General features: G+C 37.7%; 1 protein-coding gene across 1 annotated transcript; it reads left to right on the top strand.

Moving 5' to 3' along the window:
* The first annotated feature begins 4,116 nt into the window (after positions 1–4,116).
* Positions 4,117–10,527, top strand: ITM2A (integral membrane protein 2A). The gene is made up of 6 exons (XM_036085198.2): positions 4,117–4,373; positions 7,758–7,889; positions 8,170–8,367; positions 9,132–9,242; positions 9,467–9,617; positions 9,767–10,527. The coding sequence occupies exons 1-6, from the start codon at positions 4,263–4,265 to the stop codon at positions 9,853–9,855; spliced, it is 792 nt and encodes a 263-aa protein (XP_035941091.1). The 5' UTR covers positions 4,117–4,262; the 3' UTR covers positions 9,856–10,527.
* The last annotated feature ends 6,959 nt before the right edge of the window (positions 10,528–17,486 follow it).

Below are 17,486 nucleotides of genomic sequence, written 5' to 3' on the forward strand. Positions count from 1 at the left end.
CTCAAGAGAAATATGCTTCAGGATGAGTAGCCTATAGCCATGTATTCGCATACGACCAGTAAAATTTTAAAAGGATTTCAAGTGCTTTTAGTCCTGAACAAAATCCTAGGCAGGAATCTCTGTTTGCAATATGGGCAGGGGATTCATTCTTCATTTCCCTAGAGAATATGTTGGCTATTCTCCCTGCTTTCAAGCCAGCTCCTTCTTGATTTTCTGATTTATTTTAGTAACAGTGAAACACCATAGTGATTAAGAGTATAAACACTGGGGGGCGCCTGGTGGCTCAGTAGTTAAGCATCTGCCTTAGGCTCAGGTCATGTTCCCAGAGTCCCGGGGGGCTTCCTGCTCAGCGGGAAGCCTGCTTCTCCCTCTTCCACTCCTCCTGCTTGTGTTCCCTCTCTCACTGTGTCTCTCTCTGTCAAATAAATAAAATCTTAAAAAAAAATAGTATAAACACTGGAATCAGACCACTTGAGTTAGCATTTGACCTTGGGCAAGTCACTCAACCTCTTGGAAATTCGGTGTCTTCATCAATAAAATGAGGAATAGAATAATACTTCACAGGGTTGTGGTAAAGATTACATGACAATGAATTTAATGGGCTTAGCACAGAAATCTAGTATCTGATGTGTTCAACAAATGTTAGTATTGCTATCAAGGGTGCCACCATTTTCCCAATCCTGGATTCCCAGTCATTTAAAATAGAATTAGTTTTTCTAATTTATCTCTTATGATTTAATCCTGCACTGGACTCTTGTAAAGTATGGTTTCTAAACATCTTTGGAAGTTATCCCTTTATTTTTAATGTTGCAATCATAATGTATTCCACCATCTCTCACCTGGAATATAAAAGTGCTTCCTAACTGGTTTCCCAATACAACTTGCTGTCAGATTAATCTTCCTAAATAGAATGCTGGGTGTGAAGCCATTGCAGGTGAGATAGGAATTTAAACATTCCTAGTAGCACTGGCTGTGGGTAGAACTACTCTGCTGGTTTGTAGAATTGCTATATTATACTCCACAGCACAGAACCAGTGTCCCCACTATAAAAACTGTAGAACTTAAGACAAATATGCCATTGCTGTGGTTTCAGTGTGGTATATTTTATAAGGACAAAGTTGTGTCTGTTTTACTCACCACCATTCCCATGGCCAATCACAGAACAAGGCGGTAAACCCTCAGTAAATATTTGGTGAACAAATAAATGAATTAATGAATGAAATTGTACCACAGAAGCCACTAGTAGCCTTATTTTCATGCGATCAAGTTTTTGGTAATTTCAGACCATTCAAAGAGAGTTGGCATCCAATTGTACATCGTCTTCCATTCAGCTCAAGTTGTGATAATTTAGTCATCATCTGGCATCATCTGAGAACAGGGAAGTCATTTATAAACTTGAATGGTGTGCATTCAGGCATGATTAACAATATGAGCTGGAACTGGCATGGCAGCCAGATCCCCAATTTTCCAAGATAAGAAAGTGAAAGAAATTGATTCTAAGAAACAAGAAGTTGTTGCTGGGAAGCAGAGAGTACAACAAAGAGCTTAACCAATAAGAACTATTTTTTTTAAGATTTTATTTATTTATTTATTTGAGAGAGAGAGAGAGAGAACACAAGCAGGGTAGGGGCAGAGAGAGAGAGAGAGAGAGAGAGAGACTCCCCACTGAGCACCCTTCCTAAAATAGACACTAACAATGGGTGTTGTTGCTATTCGATTCTAACACAAGTATTATTTATATTAAAGGGTAGCAGTAAGTATCTGCTAATGTGAGACCATGCCTGCACCATATATGTTCAACAGCAGCAAAGGCCCTTAGAGAGGTATGAGGGATATCTCTAAAAGAGAGCATGGCATTAACAAACAGAAGATAGCCAAATTTTTCAAAATCCAACAGAAAACTTAGATGGCAATTTATGTGACTATTTTCTGAAGTTTAACCTTTTCCAAAATGACTTATATTAAGATACAGTGCGGTCTTAGGCAGCTCTAAAGGCTAAACAATAGCTGAAATATAATATATATATAATATATATTTACATAAATATATATAAATCATCCTATAACCTTGAAACACAGGTATGTTACAGACTAAAATAAGAATCCTAGTGTAACCAACCATTTTACTCTCCTATCCTTTTCATAATTTAAAAGATGTTTCCTCCTGTATTATCCTAAATGATCCTCACAGCAACAGGATGGAAATATCGCACCATTCTGCTGAGGAGGAAAATGAGGCACAAGGAGATGAGGAAGCTTGCTCAATGTGACATAACCAGTAATCAATCACATATCCCTTGGTTGTTACCAAAGTTTGGGTCTAATTATCTGAAAAATAGAAATAATCCCCGTCCCTTCTGCCTGATTATATTTCAGGGAAGATGCACTAAGATAATATAATACATTACTATCTTATCCAGCACCTTACACTTGATTGGTAAATGTGTAGGAGCAACCATTTGTTTAGCCACCTATGTGACAGGGACAGACTAGCACAGAACTTAGGTTGAATTGTCATAAAGGTGATAGCAAACAGAAGGTAACTAAAAAGAAACATCCTGGGAAGTTGAGATTTCCTCAGCCTACACTATAAAGGTTGCCTGATAAATGTTAAATTATAATGGCCAGACCTGAAAAAAGAATTAAAAAACAACAACAACAAAACAAAAATAAAAACAAAAAATGCATTAGGTACCAATATTTCTAAGTAAACGTGAACATCTGGCCCTGTGTAAGGCAAGGATCCCCACTATTCTCCATCTACCTTCTCATCTGCGGCCTATCAGAGAAAATTAAGGGTGTCTTCACAGAGCTCCCATTAATAGAGACAGGCAACAGGCTTCAGAGTCAAGGAAACCTCAGTGGCGAAAACTCCAACCTGAAATTTCTTAGACCGAGGGATGATGACATATCCAAGTCTCTTTCATTTAATAAGTATGAGTAAATGGGGGATCCTCTAGTACAAGCCTGATTCTTTTGTTTGTTTTGTGGGGTTTTTTTGTTTGTTTGTTTTTTGTTTTGGTGTTATTGCCTTTACACAACAGACCCCTTTACTCTCTTTGGCAGCAGGACTAATTATAAACTCTTTACCACTACCACCTGTAGTCAGCAACCTCCACAGCATGAATTTCACACAGTGAAGTTGTCTATCAGTGTCACCAATCAGGCAGAACTGATTGTGAAAGAATAACATGATTACACTAGCTGTACATATAAATGTTTCAATAATGATATCTAACTCAGCCCTCTTTGGTATTATTGGTTTTTATCCCCATTAGAGCTGGGTTAGCATATGGTTAAACTTTGTATTCTTCACTCACACTTTCACCTTCTTAAATGCATAGGTATACACACACCCTTGTTTTTCTCCCTGCAGATTTCAGAATTGGTGGTTGAAGAGAAACAAGGTCTGGACTGAGACCTTATTCTTGTTTCCCTGACCTGAGAGAGTGAAAGGATCTGGATTATTTCAGAAATTCACTATGAGCTTTCCACCTTCCTCTGTGTCTCATCCTGTCCTACCTGCAAAGTGCGGAGTTGAAGAGGCAGGAGTGCTATATTTCTGATTTAGTATTGCTCTAGGTTGGGAAATTGAAATTACAAAACAAATGCCAAGAAAGAAAGCAAGATGTTGAGAGAATGAACCAAGTAACTATAAACAGAATTCTGAGTGTTCTTTAAAGGGAAGATATTATTATAAAGGTACAGAACAGTCATGAACCGTGCTTTTGGGACCTGGGTGAGTGCAGAGCTGAGGAAGCTTGAGTCGGTGCCAAGTTACAGTTCCTGGCCCCTGGGGGGGGGGGGGCAGGCCCAGGTTTGGGAAAACAGAATCAGGGTCAGGGGCTATTGTGGCCTAGACAGAGGCAGAAAGATAGATTACAGCAGACTTCCTTCCTGTCCTGTTCTTATCTGACGGTGCAGAGGGTGGGTGGGAGCACGCCTGCAGTGCAGGTGAGGCACTTCAAGCCCCCGCTGCCCCAGGGCTCCACCTCCCCTTCTCTTTCCTCACTGACAACCCCCACCCCCATCCCAGCATTTGGACCCCCTCCCGCTCCTCCCTCGGCCCCTCCCTGAGCCCTCCCACGGTCTCCCACCCGGCATGGGACTGCGTCATAAGTATCCCCAGACCTGGGCTTGCAGCTGCCTAAGACAGACGAGGGAGAAAGTAGGTCCTGCTAGGGTTAGCGCGATCTCTTTACAACCTGTAGCCCGGGACGCTGATTTGAGCCACGCCTTACCACCAAGCCCAAAGATTCACTATGGTGAAAATTGCCTTCAATACACCTACGGCGGTGCAAAAAGAGGAGGCGCGGCAAGACGTGGAGGCCCTTGTAAACCGCACGGTCCGAGCTCAAATCTTGACCGGCAAGGTAGCAGTACTCATTCCACCCCAGACTGCCTACTAGGGTCGGTAAGGTGGGGGGGGGGGGGATGTTTGGGGGAAAAGAAGGGGCAAGTGACAGAGGGGAAAATGAAAGCTGCCCCTTCTGCGCTATTGAACTGGTTTACCGGTCGCCCCAGTTCCATCTAGTAGCGCCACCTCCTGCTTGCAGTGCCTCACACTCCCAGTGAGTTGCACTGCTTTCCGTGGGTTCCAGCTCTTGTGGTACATTTCCAAGGGATGTTAGAGGGAGTTCGAGGAGAACCCTTGGGACCCGATGTCACCTTCTCCTGGGGAACATGTGAGGGGCTGGGTTCAATGAGAGGCACGTTGTTCAGTCTCCAGCTCCAGGGGTGCACGTAGCATACACAGGGAAGGAGCAGACACTCAAGGAGAACCGGGGCAAGAGATTTAACTCTTCTTTCTTTCCTTTTGATGTGGATAAAGTTCTATGAATCTAATTCTTTCGAGGAGAACTGAATGTTTGTGGGGGTGGGGTAGGGGGCCAAGGACAGCTTTGACTCAAATCGGTATGGGTTGGTGTTAGTATGTGTCTGTGTTCGCCCGTGTATATTTTCAATTTCTCTCCGTTATAGGCGGTTTTAAGCATTCAGTAAAGGAGCTGTCAAAATTGAGGTTGGTCTTAATTAGAATTTGGGATGTTCACTGTTGCCCTCTTACTGCAAGATCCTTGCGTGTTTTCACAGCGGCATTTCCTAAAGACAACATTCTTCATCTGTAAAAAGAAATGTTGAAGTTTATTTTCTTCTTCTTTTAGTACTTCCTTTTTGTGATATCCTTCTACCTGCCTCCCCCATGGAGAGATCTGAAGCAGGTCTGACCTTGTAATTTAAACTTCTAGCATTGCCAGAAACTGAGGTAGTTCCCCGCCCCCCAAAATGTTAGCCATTGTTTATTTAGTCCATTTTCTTTTAAACAACTAACATGTTTTCAGTGTTTGTAAACTACTCATTTTCCTCAGTAAAATGTCAGTGTTAAAAGGGACAATTGTATTTTCTTCTACAAAATCTGCACAGTGTCAGAGTTTCCAGATCTGTCTTAATTTGTCTTGTTCTCTCTTTAAAGTTTTTAACTTTTGTGTTCAGGCTGGAGATTTGAAAAGTACTTTGAGTGAGATGAGAACCCATGTAGTAAAACTTATTATGCACCAATTTGAAATGCTTATATGCTTATACAGAGTTTTTGTCACAGAAATTTTTAATAGTTAACCCAGCAAAAAAACTAGCTTTTGGGTATTATACATTTCAGAAGTCAAAAGTCACACCCCCTTGCATTGTTGAGGTTTTTATTAAATGACAGAAGATCAAACATGTAACTGTCCTACTCACTTTGTAAGTGAAACACGGCCAGATTTTTTGGGAGGTCTAATTAGATGCCAGTAGTTAAATATAGCCACACAGTAATCCCTTTATTTTTCTCTCACCACCAAAAACTTCATGACTTGTAGTTGGATACAGTTAATATGTAAGCAGTACTTCTGCCAGGCCTGCGGTGTGATGAAGAATAAATAAAAATGAGCATTTGCACCACGATTATATTTCTTTGTTAGATGTTGGAGAAGCTTCCACAGTATCCTGATCGGGCCACTACAAGACAATGATTTAATAATACTTGACACAGTATATTGTGATGTATTAATCTGCTCATCAGAAGCCTAGCACAACAGAATAGTATGTCAGAGGTTGTGTACAATGACTTTAAAATACAGTTTAGAGAGAAACTATCTATGGTAAGTGAAAGTCCATACCACTCTGAATTCTAGCAAATGTAGATGAAAAAAAAAATCCTTATTCCTAATATGGTGGGGAATTTTATTAAATTGAAACTCTAATACTTAGACTTTGCTTAACAATAAATGAAATTGCAGTGTAAATTGCTCTTCTCATATCTCAGTGACAAGAAAAAAAGAAATCCATCGTTTTGAGTATTTAAAATTAAGTCATTGTGTGACTTACAGGCAATTAACATCATCTCTATGGACCTCCGTTTAATCATCTAAAATATAATTTCAAAGCCTCTAGCTCTAGATTACAGTGATTCACAATCATGATTTATAGTTCTGTCTTTGTAATGTTAATTTTATGTTAGTTTTTTTATAAAAATAATTTATAATTTCTTAAAACTATTGGGACAAGGAAAAGCCTTCAAGGTTTATACAGTATTAATGGAGGGTTTGAATTTAAATACATTTAGCTAAGAAAACGTGCATACCAAATTTCTTTGAATTTTAATTGAGATTTTGTTTTGAAAAACCATTTGTGAAATAATCGTCTCTCCTTAGAATCCATGCATTTGTTTTCACCAAATTAATTGAAGTTTAATTAGGTGCCATAAGCATTAAAGTAGTTGTCATGGAAAACAGCTAATGGCCTGAAATACTAAAACAATTCTATTTTCATACTAGTCTGAATGATTTACCCACTGATTACAAGAAACTACTTTGTTGACTTTGTTTATTCTACCCTTGAGTAATAATACTGCTTAAAACATATCGTGACATACAAGAATGGGATTGGAGGGTCCCTTGGACCATTGCCTTGGGAAGAATACAGAGTTAATCACTCGTTTGCTTTGGATCTTTCTTGTTCCAATTCCTGAACAAATTATGCATTTAACAGAATTTTTACAGTAACTGTTACATACACAGCTTTTGTGCCCAGCTATCACAAAGGCTGTACTATAGTCTAGTGTTTTACCAGAACTTGGAAAACATTATTTCATTCATGCAGCACACTACTACAGAACAGTGGGTGATATTAGAAAAGCTAAATTCTCACTAAAATTAGGAACATTATGAAATATATCTTACCTCCAATATTTTAATTTCTAGAATAGGAGGAAATGACATATACCTGCCTTACAGAATTTTTAAAAATAAAACAATAAAAACCAGCTTTTGAAAATCATTTAATAAGTCAAAGGACACTAATTCACCTTTAAGTTGGCAAAAAAATTGATTTACAAAAAATAGTAAAGCAACATAATTATAGTCTAGAAAGTTAGTGATTATATCACTGTACAAGTCCAAAAATCAACAACTTACATTTATTTAAAGAGTATAATTTATTGCATAAACGAACAGTGATTTTCAGCTGATTCTAGAAATGTGTATTTTGAAAAAACTTCACACTGCAACTGGGTTTGTAAATACCGGAAGGAAAGTTAATATAATTGGAGATTTTAGCATCTATTAAATATCAGAAATTGTCTTGAAATGGTTTTAAGCTAGGATGACTTAATAACATCTTTTAAAAATGTCTTATGTTTCAAGAAAGTAAATTGTACACAAAGCAGCTATGTGTCTAAAAGTGCAATCTGGTTTTTGTCTTTGGTTTTGCTTTTTAATAAACAGGAGCTACAAGTTGCCACCCAGGAAAAAGAGGGCTCCTCTGGGAGATGCATGCTTACTCTCTTAGGCCTTTCATTCATCTTAGCAGGACTTATTGTTGGTGGAGCCTGCATTTACAAGTACTTCATGCCCAAGGTAATAATAATTACAATTCTTGTAATTTGGATTACTAATTGCTATATACTTAGTAGTAACTTAAGGAAATCTGTGGTGGTCACCAGAGAAATGAAGATTTAGGACAAGTTTTCAAATTACCATTCAGTTTATAAAATTGACTTGTCTTCGTGGTGATAACTGTAATCAGAAATCCTAAGCTTGACAAACAGTACAATGAATTGATGTGAGTGTGAGAAATGATTCAAATGTCACCGTAGTAAGTATTAAAAGGTTTTAATTCTCCCTTTTTGTCTTTTAGAGTACCATCTACCGTGGAGAGATGTGCTTCTTTGATTCTGAGGACCCTGCAAATTCCCTTCGAGGAGCAGAGCCCTACTTCTTGCCTGTGACTGAGGAGGCTGACATTCGAGAGGAAGACAATGTTGCAATCATTGATGTGCCTGTCCCCAGTTTCTCTGATAGTGATCCTGCAGCAATTATTCATGACTTTGAAAAAGTGAGTTTCTCATTTTTATAGGTTTTCCTGATTTTTTTCTTAGTACATTAGTAAGTATTAAATCTGTTCATAAATGTACATCTTTTTGCAGCAAAGCCTTTTTCACTTTTGCTATTGAAAATACCTTAACGTGGAACATAAGGACTAGCACGGATGACATTAAGGGAAGGAAGGGAAAACTGAAGAGGGGGAATCAGAGGGGGAGACGAACCATGAGAGACTAAGGACTCCGGGAAACAATCTGAGGGTTTCAGAGGGGAGGGGGTTGGGGGGTTGGGGTAGCCCAGTGATGGGTAGTAAGGAGGGCACGTGTTATAATGAGCGCTGGTTGTTATAGGCAAATAATGAATCATGGAACACTATATCAAAGACTAATGATGTACTGTATGGTGACTAACATAACATAATGAAAATAAATAAATAAACAAACAAACAAACCTTAAAAAAAATGCAGGGATACCTGGGTGGCTCAGTCAGTTAGGCATCTGCCTTTGGCTCAGGTCATGATCCCAGGGTCCTGGGATTGAGCTCCATGCCGGGCTCCCTGCTCATCAGGGAGTCAGGAAGTCTGCTTCTGCCCCTCCCCCGACTCGTACGTGCTCTCGCTCTCTCAAATAAATAAATAAAATCTTTAAAAACATGCAAAAAAAAAAAAAAGAAAATAACACATACTAAAAGGATATAGCTGCTTGTTTTAATGGTAGTTAGAATCAGTAGAGTTGATATTCTTTACACCATAGTTAACTTTTCCACCTCCCCAATAGGGCATGACTGCTTACTTGGACTTGCTGCTGGGGAACTGCTATCTGATGCCCCTCAATACCTCTGTTGTTCTGCCTCCAAAGAATTTAATGGAGTTCTTCGGCAAACTGGCTGTATGTATTTTGGATGTCAAATTTTTATTTAAGCATTTGTTTCCTCATTAAAAAAAAATAATGATTTGAGCCAAAACATTCCATTTTATTGACATAAAATTATGCTGTAACCTAAAACTGCTCTAAAAAATAGAGTCTATTTAAAAAAAACCTTTATCTGCTATAGGTAAGGATTTAAATGGTGTTTTTAAGAACTTATTTTAATCTTTTTAAAAAAATTTTAGAGTGGCAAATACTTGCCTCACACTTATGTTGTTCATGAAGACCTGGTTGCTGTGGAAGAGATTCGTGATGTTAGTAACCTTGGCATCTTTATTTACCAACTTTGCAACAATCGCAAGTCCTTCCGCCTTCGTAGAAGAGACCTCTTGCTGGGTAGGCGATAGTCTTTCCTTCAACCTGTGTTATTGGGAAAGTGAAGGAGAGTGCAGGTGGAGTACAGGGGGAAAGTAGAGAACAAATCTAGGTATGTTTTCATTTACATAAAAAGTTAAAAAGTCAATTCTTTGTGCATTTTTTCACAGGTTTCAACAAACGTGCCATTGATAAGTGTTGGAAGATTAGACACTTCCCCAATGAATTTATTGTTGAGACCAAGATCTGTCAAGAGTGAGAGGCAACAGAAAAAAAGTATCCTTAGTAATAAGAAGTCAGAGATTTACAATATGACTTCAACATTAAAGGTGTAGGATACTCATATTTACTCATGCAAATACTCTATTGCTTATGCCAAAAAAAAGAAGGAAATAAAAACTACTAACCACTGCAAGTTCTTGTCAATTTTTAGTTTAATTGACATTGCTTGTTGTTTGAAATTGAAATTAAATGATTCTATGTTTTTCTTTTTAATTTATAGGGTTTAGGCTTCTGAAAGTAGCATGAATATGTCATCTAACATCCTGACAATAAATTCCATCCTTTGTGTATGTGCTTTTAAGTAAGCTCTTCACTCAATCATATGGTAAAACATGTTTTAAATTTAAAATATTTAAAATTATTTCTGAATGTTTTGTGTAAAACATGTCAAATCTCTTAACATTGTTTTGTTTTATTTTTCATTTTATACAACTTTCCTGAATTTAGAAATTATCTTTGCATTTCTGTTAGGTGCTCTGTAATAGATTTGATTTACATGTAAAAAGTTTTCATGAAGAAGTCATTTTCACAAATGCAGTGATTCTATCTCACTAATATCCATATTGTGAAATCCATAAAACTGTACAAGTGTTGAGGAATTTAGGTTGTATTAATTCTACAACCCTATAATAAATTTTACCCTAGTCAACCATTGTTTCTCACTTAATGCAAACAATTAACATTACTTATTTAGCTTTGGTGTACCTGAAATAGATCTAAAATTATGAACTTAGCTCTGCACTTACTCCTGCCTCCACACATTTCTATTTTGTAATCTCATATTTTATTCCTCTTTTGATATTATATCAATTACTCTTTTATAAATTCCTCATAACTGACATACACATAAATTCAACTATTTGTTAAAAGCTTTCAGGCTCATAGCAATTTCAAACTTTTTAATGTGTTTTCTTTTTCATAAAAAAATATGCAACCATATACAGTTATAAAAGGTCACTAAGAACTAACCTTGGATAATATGTTGATGACTTTTAATAACATCATGTGCTATAATCTGTACTCACTTGTCTAAGAGTATAAACTCCATACAAAGGGGGCCAAAATTTTACACACTTTCTCTTGTATTGGGTTAAAACTTGTTCCTGATATTATTGATCACATGCTGGTAGTGATAATTCGTTTTGGTAGCTAAAACTGTACCCAGTCCAATCTATTACCCTAAATACTCTTTTTTTAGAGAGGGAGGGGGGCAAAGAGGGAGAGGGGAGAGGGAGAGAGAGAGAGAGAATCTTAAGCAGGCTCCACACCCAACCGTGGAGCCTGACACAGGGCTCAATCTTACAACCCTGAGATCATAACCTGAGCTGAAATCAAGAGTTGGACACTTAACCAATTGAGCCACCCAGGTGCCCTAAATACTCTTAAAAAAACATAAATATTTAACTTCAAGAATTTAGAATAAAATAACACAAACATTTAAAAATGGAAAAAAGATGAAAAATTAGAAAATAATAACTAGCCAAAAAATTCAAGAACTGGTCCTTTAAAAAGGTTGAGAATATTTAGAAGGAACTTGATAAAACTAGACACCCATTTCCTGTTTTACAAATAAATAAGAATTAGGAAAAAGGAGGTACATTTTTAAAATTTGTCTTACAAAATCAGCATCATGACTAATGTTGAAACACAAGAAAGGATGTTGGCTTTTACAGCTATTCAGTGTTGTTTAAGACTATCTGGCCAATTCAATAATATGTGAAAAATATAACAAGTATCACTTTTTAAGGGGACATGAAATTACATTTATTGCCATGTGATTTTTTTATATAAAACATTAGTGGATTAATTAAAAACTTTAAAAATCAATATTAAGACTTGGTTTAATGTAAACAAAAGCTGATGGCTTTTCCACTCTGGACAACAGTATGGAGGTTCCTCAAAAAGTTGAAAATGGAGCTACCCTACAACCCAGCAATTGCACTACTGGGTATTTACCCCAAGTATACAAATGTAGTGATCCGAAGGGGTACATGCACCCCAGTGTTTATAGCAGCAATGTCCATAATAGCCAAACTATGGAAAGAGCCAAGATGTCCATCAACAGATGAATGGATAAAGAAGATGTGGTATATATATACAATGGAATATTATGCAGCCATAAAAAAAAACACAAACAAAATCTTGCCATTTGCAATGACTTGGATGGAACTAGAGGGTATTATGCTAAGTGAAATAAGCCAATCAGAGAAAGACAAGTATCATATGATCTCACTGATATGAGGAATTCTTAACCTCAGGAAACAAACTGAGGGTTTCTGGAGTGGTGGGGGGTGGGAGGGATGGGGTGGCTGGGTGTTGGACATTGGGGAGGGTATGTGCTATAGTGAGGGCTGTGAATTGTGTAAGACTGGTGAATCACAGACTTGTACCTCTGAAACAAATAATATGTTAAAAAAAAAAGATAGTAGGAAGGGAAAAATGAAGGGGGGGATATCTGAAGGGGAGATGAACCATGAGAGACTATGGACTCTGAGAAACAAACTGAGGGTTCTAGAGGGCAGGGGGGTGGGGGGATGGGTTAGCCTGGTGATGGGTATTAAAGATGGCATGAATTGAATGGAGCACTGGGTGTTACATGCAAACAATGGATCATGGAACACATCAAAAACTAATGATGTAATGTATGGTGACTAACATAACATAATCAAATAAAATTTAAAAAATAAAGTCAAAAAAATATTTTTCTTCTTAATAAATCATTAGTCTTAGAAAAAAAAAAAAAAAGGCTGATGGCTTTTCTTTATATCACCAACAGCAAACTAAATAGGTAATACAAGTAGGTAAAACTATTCTATTTATAATAGCAACAGGGACATAACACTGAACAAGCAGTTTATGGAGTTATAGTGAATAAAGCCACAAAACTTAATTAAGATATACAAAAGAGCTGAGTAAATGGAGAAGGAAGAAAGAACCTTAATTGCTTACCAATTAAATGTATTGGTTTAACCCCATCCTAATCAAACTCTAAAAAAACCTGTTTTTGAAACTTGACAAAATTGAAGGTCTATCTGGAAGCATAAATAGGTGAGAAAAGAAAAAAAATGGAAAAAGAAATTGGAGGCAAGGATTTCATACATGAACAGTTATTAAACCACAGACAAGTTTACAAACATTTTGAAGGGGACATTCACACGAGATAGAGAATGATTCCAAAAAAGAGATATTAGTATGTAAATGAACAAGATCCTGAAGTTCCATGCAGTAAATTGATTTTTTAATCAAATAGTGATGGTAAAAGTGGCTGAAAAAAAAAAAAGTCTTAGTTGCCAAAGTATGAAATAACATGAGGCTAACAACCACCCCAACCAAGTGTGAACTTTCCTAAATTATCACTACCAATAAGTATTTTTAAAAATAGCCTTTAAAAACACTAAGCATATAAGTTAAAACCCTGATGCTATGATCTGTGAAGAACTGATGTCTTACAGTAATAACTCTCCTATTATTTGTTCACTCATGCAGAAGCCTGGAACTCTATCAATCAGAAAAGTGGGCAGTTATCTAAAATGTTCTGTGAAACATAGTTTTATGTTCATATGTTCTCCTATTTATCCCTTCACCAAACTTCACATGATTATTGATTTAATTAATTCATTTATTCATTAATTGATTCACTCATTTTCCAGGTATTGTTCTAGGCATTGGGAAAGTGTACAGTTCTAACCAAAACAGACAGTGACAACAACTCTATTGAGATCTTGTCTACTGGAAGAGGAAAAAAAAAAAACTTTTTTTTCAAATAATTGCACTATTTTGTTATAAAGAAAAATATATAGAATGCTTATGAGAGTTTATAAAGGGGAAGGAAGGGGCCCCTGGGTGGCCCAGTCATTAAGCGTCCACCTTTGGTTCAGGTCATGATCCCAGGGTCCTGGGACTGAGCCCCGCATCAGGAGCCCTGCTCAGCGGGAGGCCTGCTTCTCCTCTCCCTCTCCCCCTGCTTGTGTTCCCTCCCTCGCTGTCTCTCTCTCTCTATCAAATAAATAAAAATCTTTATAAAGAAAAATAAAGAGGAAGGAACTTGGACTATTAACAAAAGTTTAACGAGAATGTAAAATTTGAGCTAAGACTGAAAAATAAGTGCTATACATGAAGTAAATGAAAAGAGAACATTTCATTTAGAAGAAAGTGGTGGCTCATTCCCTGAGGAAGGAAAGAGCATGGTTATTAGAGAAAGTAAAAAGAAAAATGAGCTGAAACACACTGAGTAAAAAAAAAAAAAAAGTTATATGTGCCCACCACACCAACAGTTGAACCCTATACCTGGCAGCACAGAGAAAGTGCCCTGCTAGTCAGTAACAAGACAGCCCAAGTGGACAGATTGGGGCCAGGCATCTGTTCTGACTGCCAGCCCCACCCAACAACAAAAGTCTCTCTCTCAGGAGACTAAGGCAGGGAGAGCACACTGCAGGCCAACAAGACTGCAGCCCTGGCAGATGGGCTAAGAGCAGGCATCTGGTCTAACTGCTGACACTGCCCGAAGACAAGGCCACGATGGTCCCCAGACTGGCCTCTTTACAACACAGGGACAAAACCCTGCCTGGTACACCCACCACAGGGAAAGTGGACCAGTGCAGTCAGCTAGAATGAATTGAAACACAGCCCAGCTACAACAGTAGGGTGCACACAACCCACATAGAAGACATGCCTGAAGCACCTGGTTCTGGTGAATAGGGGGCATTGCACTACAGAGGACCACAAGATCTCTACTTCATAAAACCACTACTTTCAAGATCAGAAGAGGTAGCTGATTTCCTAAAACATAGAAACAATCACAGAGAGTTAGATAAAATGAGGAGACAGAGAAATATGTCCCAAATGAAAGAACAGGACAAAACCATAACAAAAGAGAGAAGTAAAATGGGAAGAAACAATATGCCTGATAAAGAATTCAAAGTAATGGTCATAAAGATACTCACTGGACTTGAGAAAAGAGTGGAGGATCTCAATGAGACCTTCCACAAAGTGATAGAAAATAAAGTCAGAGATGAACTCAATAACAGAAACAAATAAACAAAAACAAACAAACAAAAAAACAAAAACAACAGGGGAAATCAATAGCAGTTTATAGGAGGCAGAAGAATGGATCAGTGACCTGGAAGACAAGGTAACAGAAAACACCCAAGCTGAACTGTAATAATAACGATAATAATGACAAAAATTTTTAAAGAATACTAAAAAATGAGAATGGGCTAAGGGAACTCAGTGAGACCATTGAGCACAACAATATTGGCATATTGGGATCCCAGAAAAGAGAGAGAGAAAGGGGCATAAAATTTATTTGAAGAAATAATGGCTGAAAACTTCCCGAATATGGGAAGGAAACATATGTCCAGATCCAGGAGGCACAAAGAGAGCCACCAATAACATTAACCTAAGAAAGTCCACACGAAGATGTATAATAATTAAAATCTCAAAAAATAGCGATAGAAAGAGAATTTTAAAATCAGCAAGAGAAAAGAAAGCCGTTCCATACAAGGGAAACCCCATAAGTCTATCAGCTGATTTTTCAGCAGAAACTTTGCAGGTGAGGAGAGTAGTATGATAAACTCAAAGTGCTGAAAGGAAAGAAAAATAACCCACAACCCCAAGAATGCTGTGCCCAGCAAGACTATTATTAAGAATAGAAGAGAGGGGCACCTGGGTAGCTCAGTCACTTAAGCATCTGACTCTTGATTTTGGTACAGGTCATGATCTCAGGGTTGTGAGATTGAGCCCTGCATCAGGCTCTGCCCTCAGCGGGGAGTCTGCTTGAGATTCTCTCTCTCCCTCCCCCTCTCCTCCTCTCTCTTTCTCTCAAATAAATAAATGTCTTTAAAAAAAAATTTATGTAAATTCAATTAGCCAACCTATAGTACATCATTAGTTTCAGATGTAGTGTTCAGTAATTTATCAGTTGTGTATAACACCCAGTGCTCATCACATCACGTGCCCTCCTTAATGCCCATCACCTAATTACCCCATATCCCCACCTACCTCCCCTCCAGCAACCCTCAGTTTGTTTCCTATAGTGAAGAGTCTCTCATGGTTTTTCTCTCTCTCTGATGGCTTCCCCTTCAGTTTTCCCTCCCTTACTCTATGATCCCCTGCACTGTTTCTTATATTCCACATATGAGTGAAACCAGATGATAATTGTCGTTCTCTGTTTGACTTATTTCGCTCAGCATAATACCTCCAGTTCCAACCACGCCAATGTAAATGGAAGAGTCATTCTTTTTTTGATGGTTGAGTAATATTCCATTATATATGTATTATTGTGTAGTATACATATTATATACGTATTATTATGTATATATCCATTATATATGTATATTATAATATATGTATGTATACATCTCGGCTCCTTCTACACGTTGGCAATTGTGGACATTGCTGCTATGAACACTGGGGTGCAGGTGACCCGTCGGATCACTACATTTGTATCTTTGGGGTAAATACCCAGTAGTGCAATCACTGGGTCATAGGGTAGCTCTATTTTTAACTTCTTGAGGAGCCTCCATACTGTTTTCCAGACTGGCTCTTTCAGCTTGCATTTCCTCCAACAGTGTAAGAGTGTTCCCCTTTCTCCACGTCCATGCCAACATTTGTTGTTTCCTGTCTTGTTAATTGTAGCCATTCTGACTGGTGTAAGGTGGTAGCTCATTGTGGTTTTGATTTGTATATCCCTGATGCCAAGTGATATGGAGCACTTTTTCATGTGTCTGTTGGCCATCTGGATGTTTTCTTTGGAGATATATCTATTCATGTCTTCTGCCCAATTCTTGCCTGGATTCTTTGTTTTCTGGGTGTTGAGTTTGATAAGTTCTTTGTAGATTTTGGATACTAGCCCTTTATCTGATATGTCATTTGCAAATATCTTCTCCCATTCTGTAGGTCGCCTTTTAGTTTTGTTGACTGTGTGCAGAAGCTTTTTATCTTGATGAAGTCCCAATGGTTCATTTTTGCTTTTGTTTCCCTTGTCTTTGGAGACATGTGTATCAAGAAGTTGCTGCGGCTGAGGTCAAAGAAGTTGTTGCCTGTGTTCTCCTCTAGGACTTTGATGGATTCATGCCTCACATTTAGGTCTTTCAACCATTTTGAGTAAATGTGAGAGAGGAATCCATCAAAATCCTAGAGGAGAACTTAGGCAGTAACCTTTTTGACATTGACCACAGTGATTTCTTTCCAGACACGTCTCTAAAGGCAAGGGAAACAAAAGCAAAAATGAACTTTTTGGACTTCATCAAGATAAAAAGCTTTTACACAGCAAAGAAAACAGTCAACAAAACTAAGAGGCAACCCATGGAATGGGAGAAGATATTTGCAAATGACATTATGGAAAAATGGCTTGTATCAAAGATCTATAAAGAACTTCTCAAACTCAACACCCAAAAAAAACAAATAATCTAGTCAAGAAATGGGCAGAAGACTTGAACAGACACTTCTGCAAAGAAGACATACAAATGGCTAACAAACACATGAAAAAATGTTCGACATCACTAGCCATCAGGGAAATACAAATCAAAACCACAATGAGATACAATCTTATATCAGTCAGAATGGCAAAAATTAACAAGACAGGAAACCAGTGTTGGCAAGGATGTG

Source organism: Halichoerus grypus, chromosome X (assembly GCF_964656455.1).
Source record: "Halichoerus grypus chromosome X, mHalGry1.hap1.1, whole genome shotgun sequence".
Classification (NCBI taxonomy): domain Eukaryota; kingdom Metazoa; phylum Chordata; class Mammalia; order Carnivora; family Phocidae; genus Halichoerus; species Halichoerus grypus.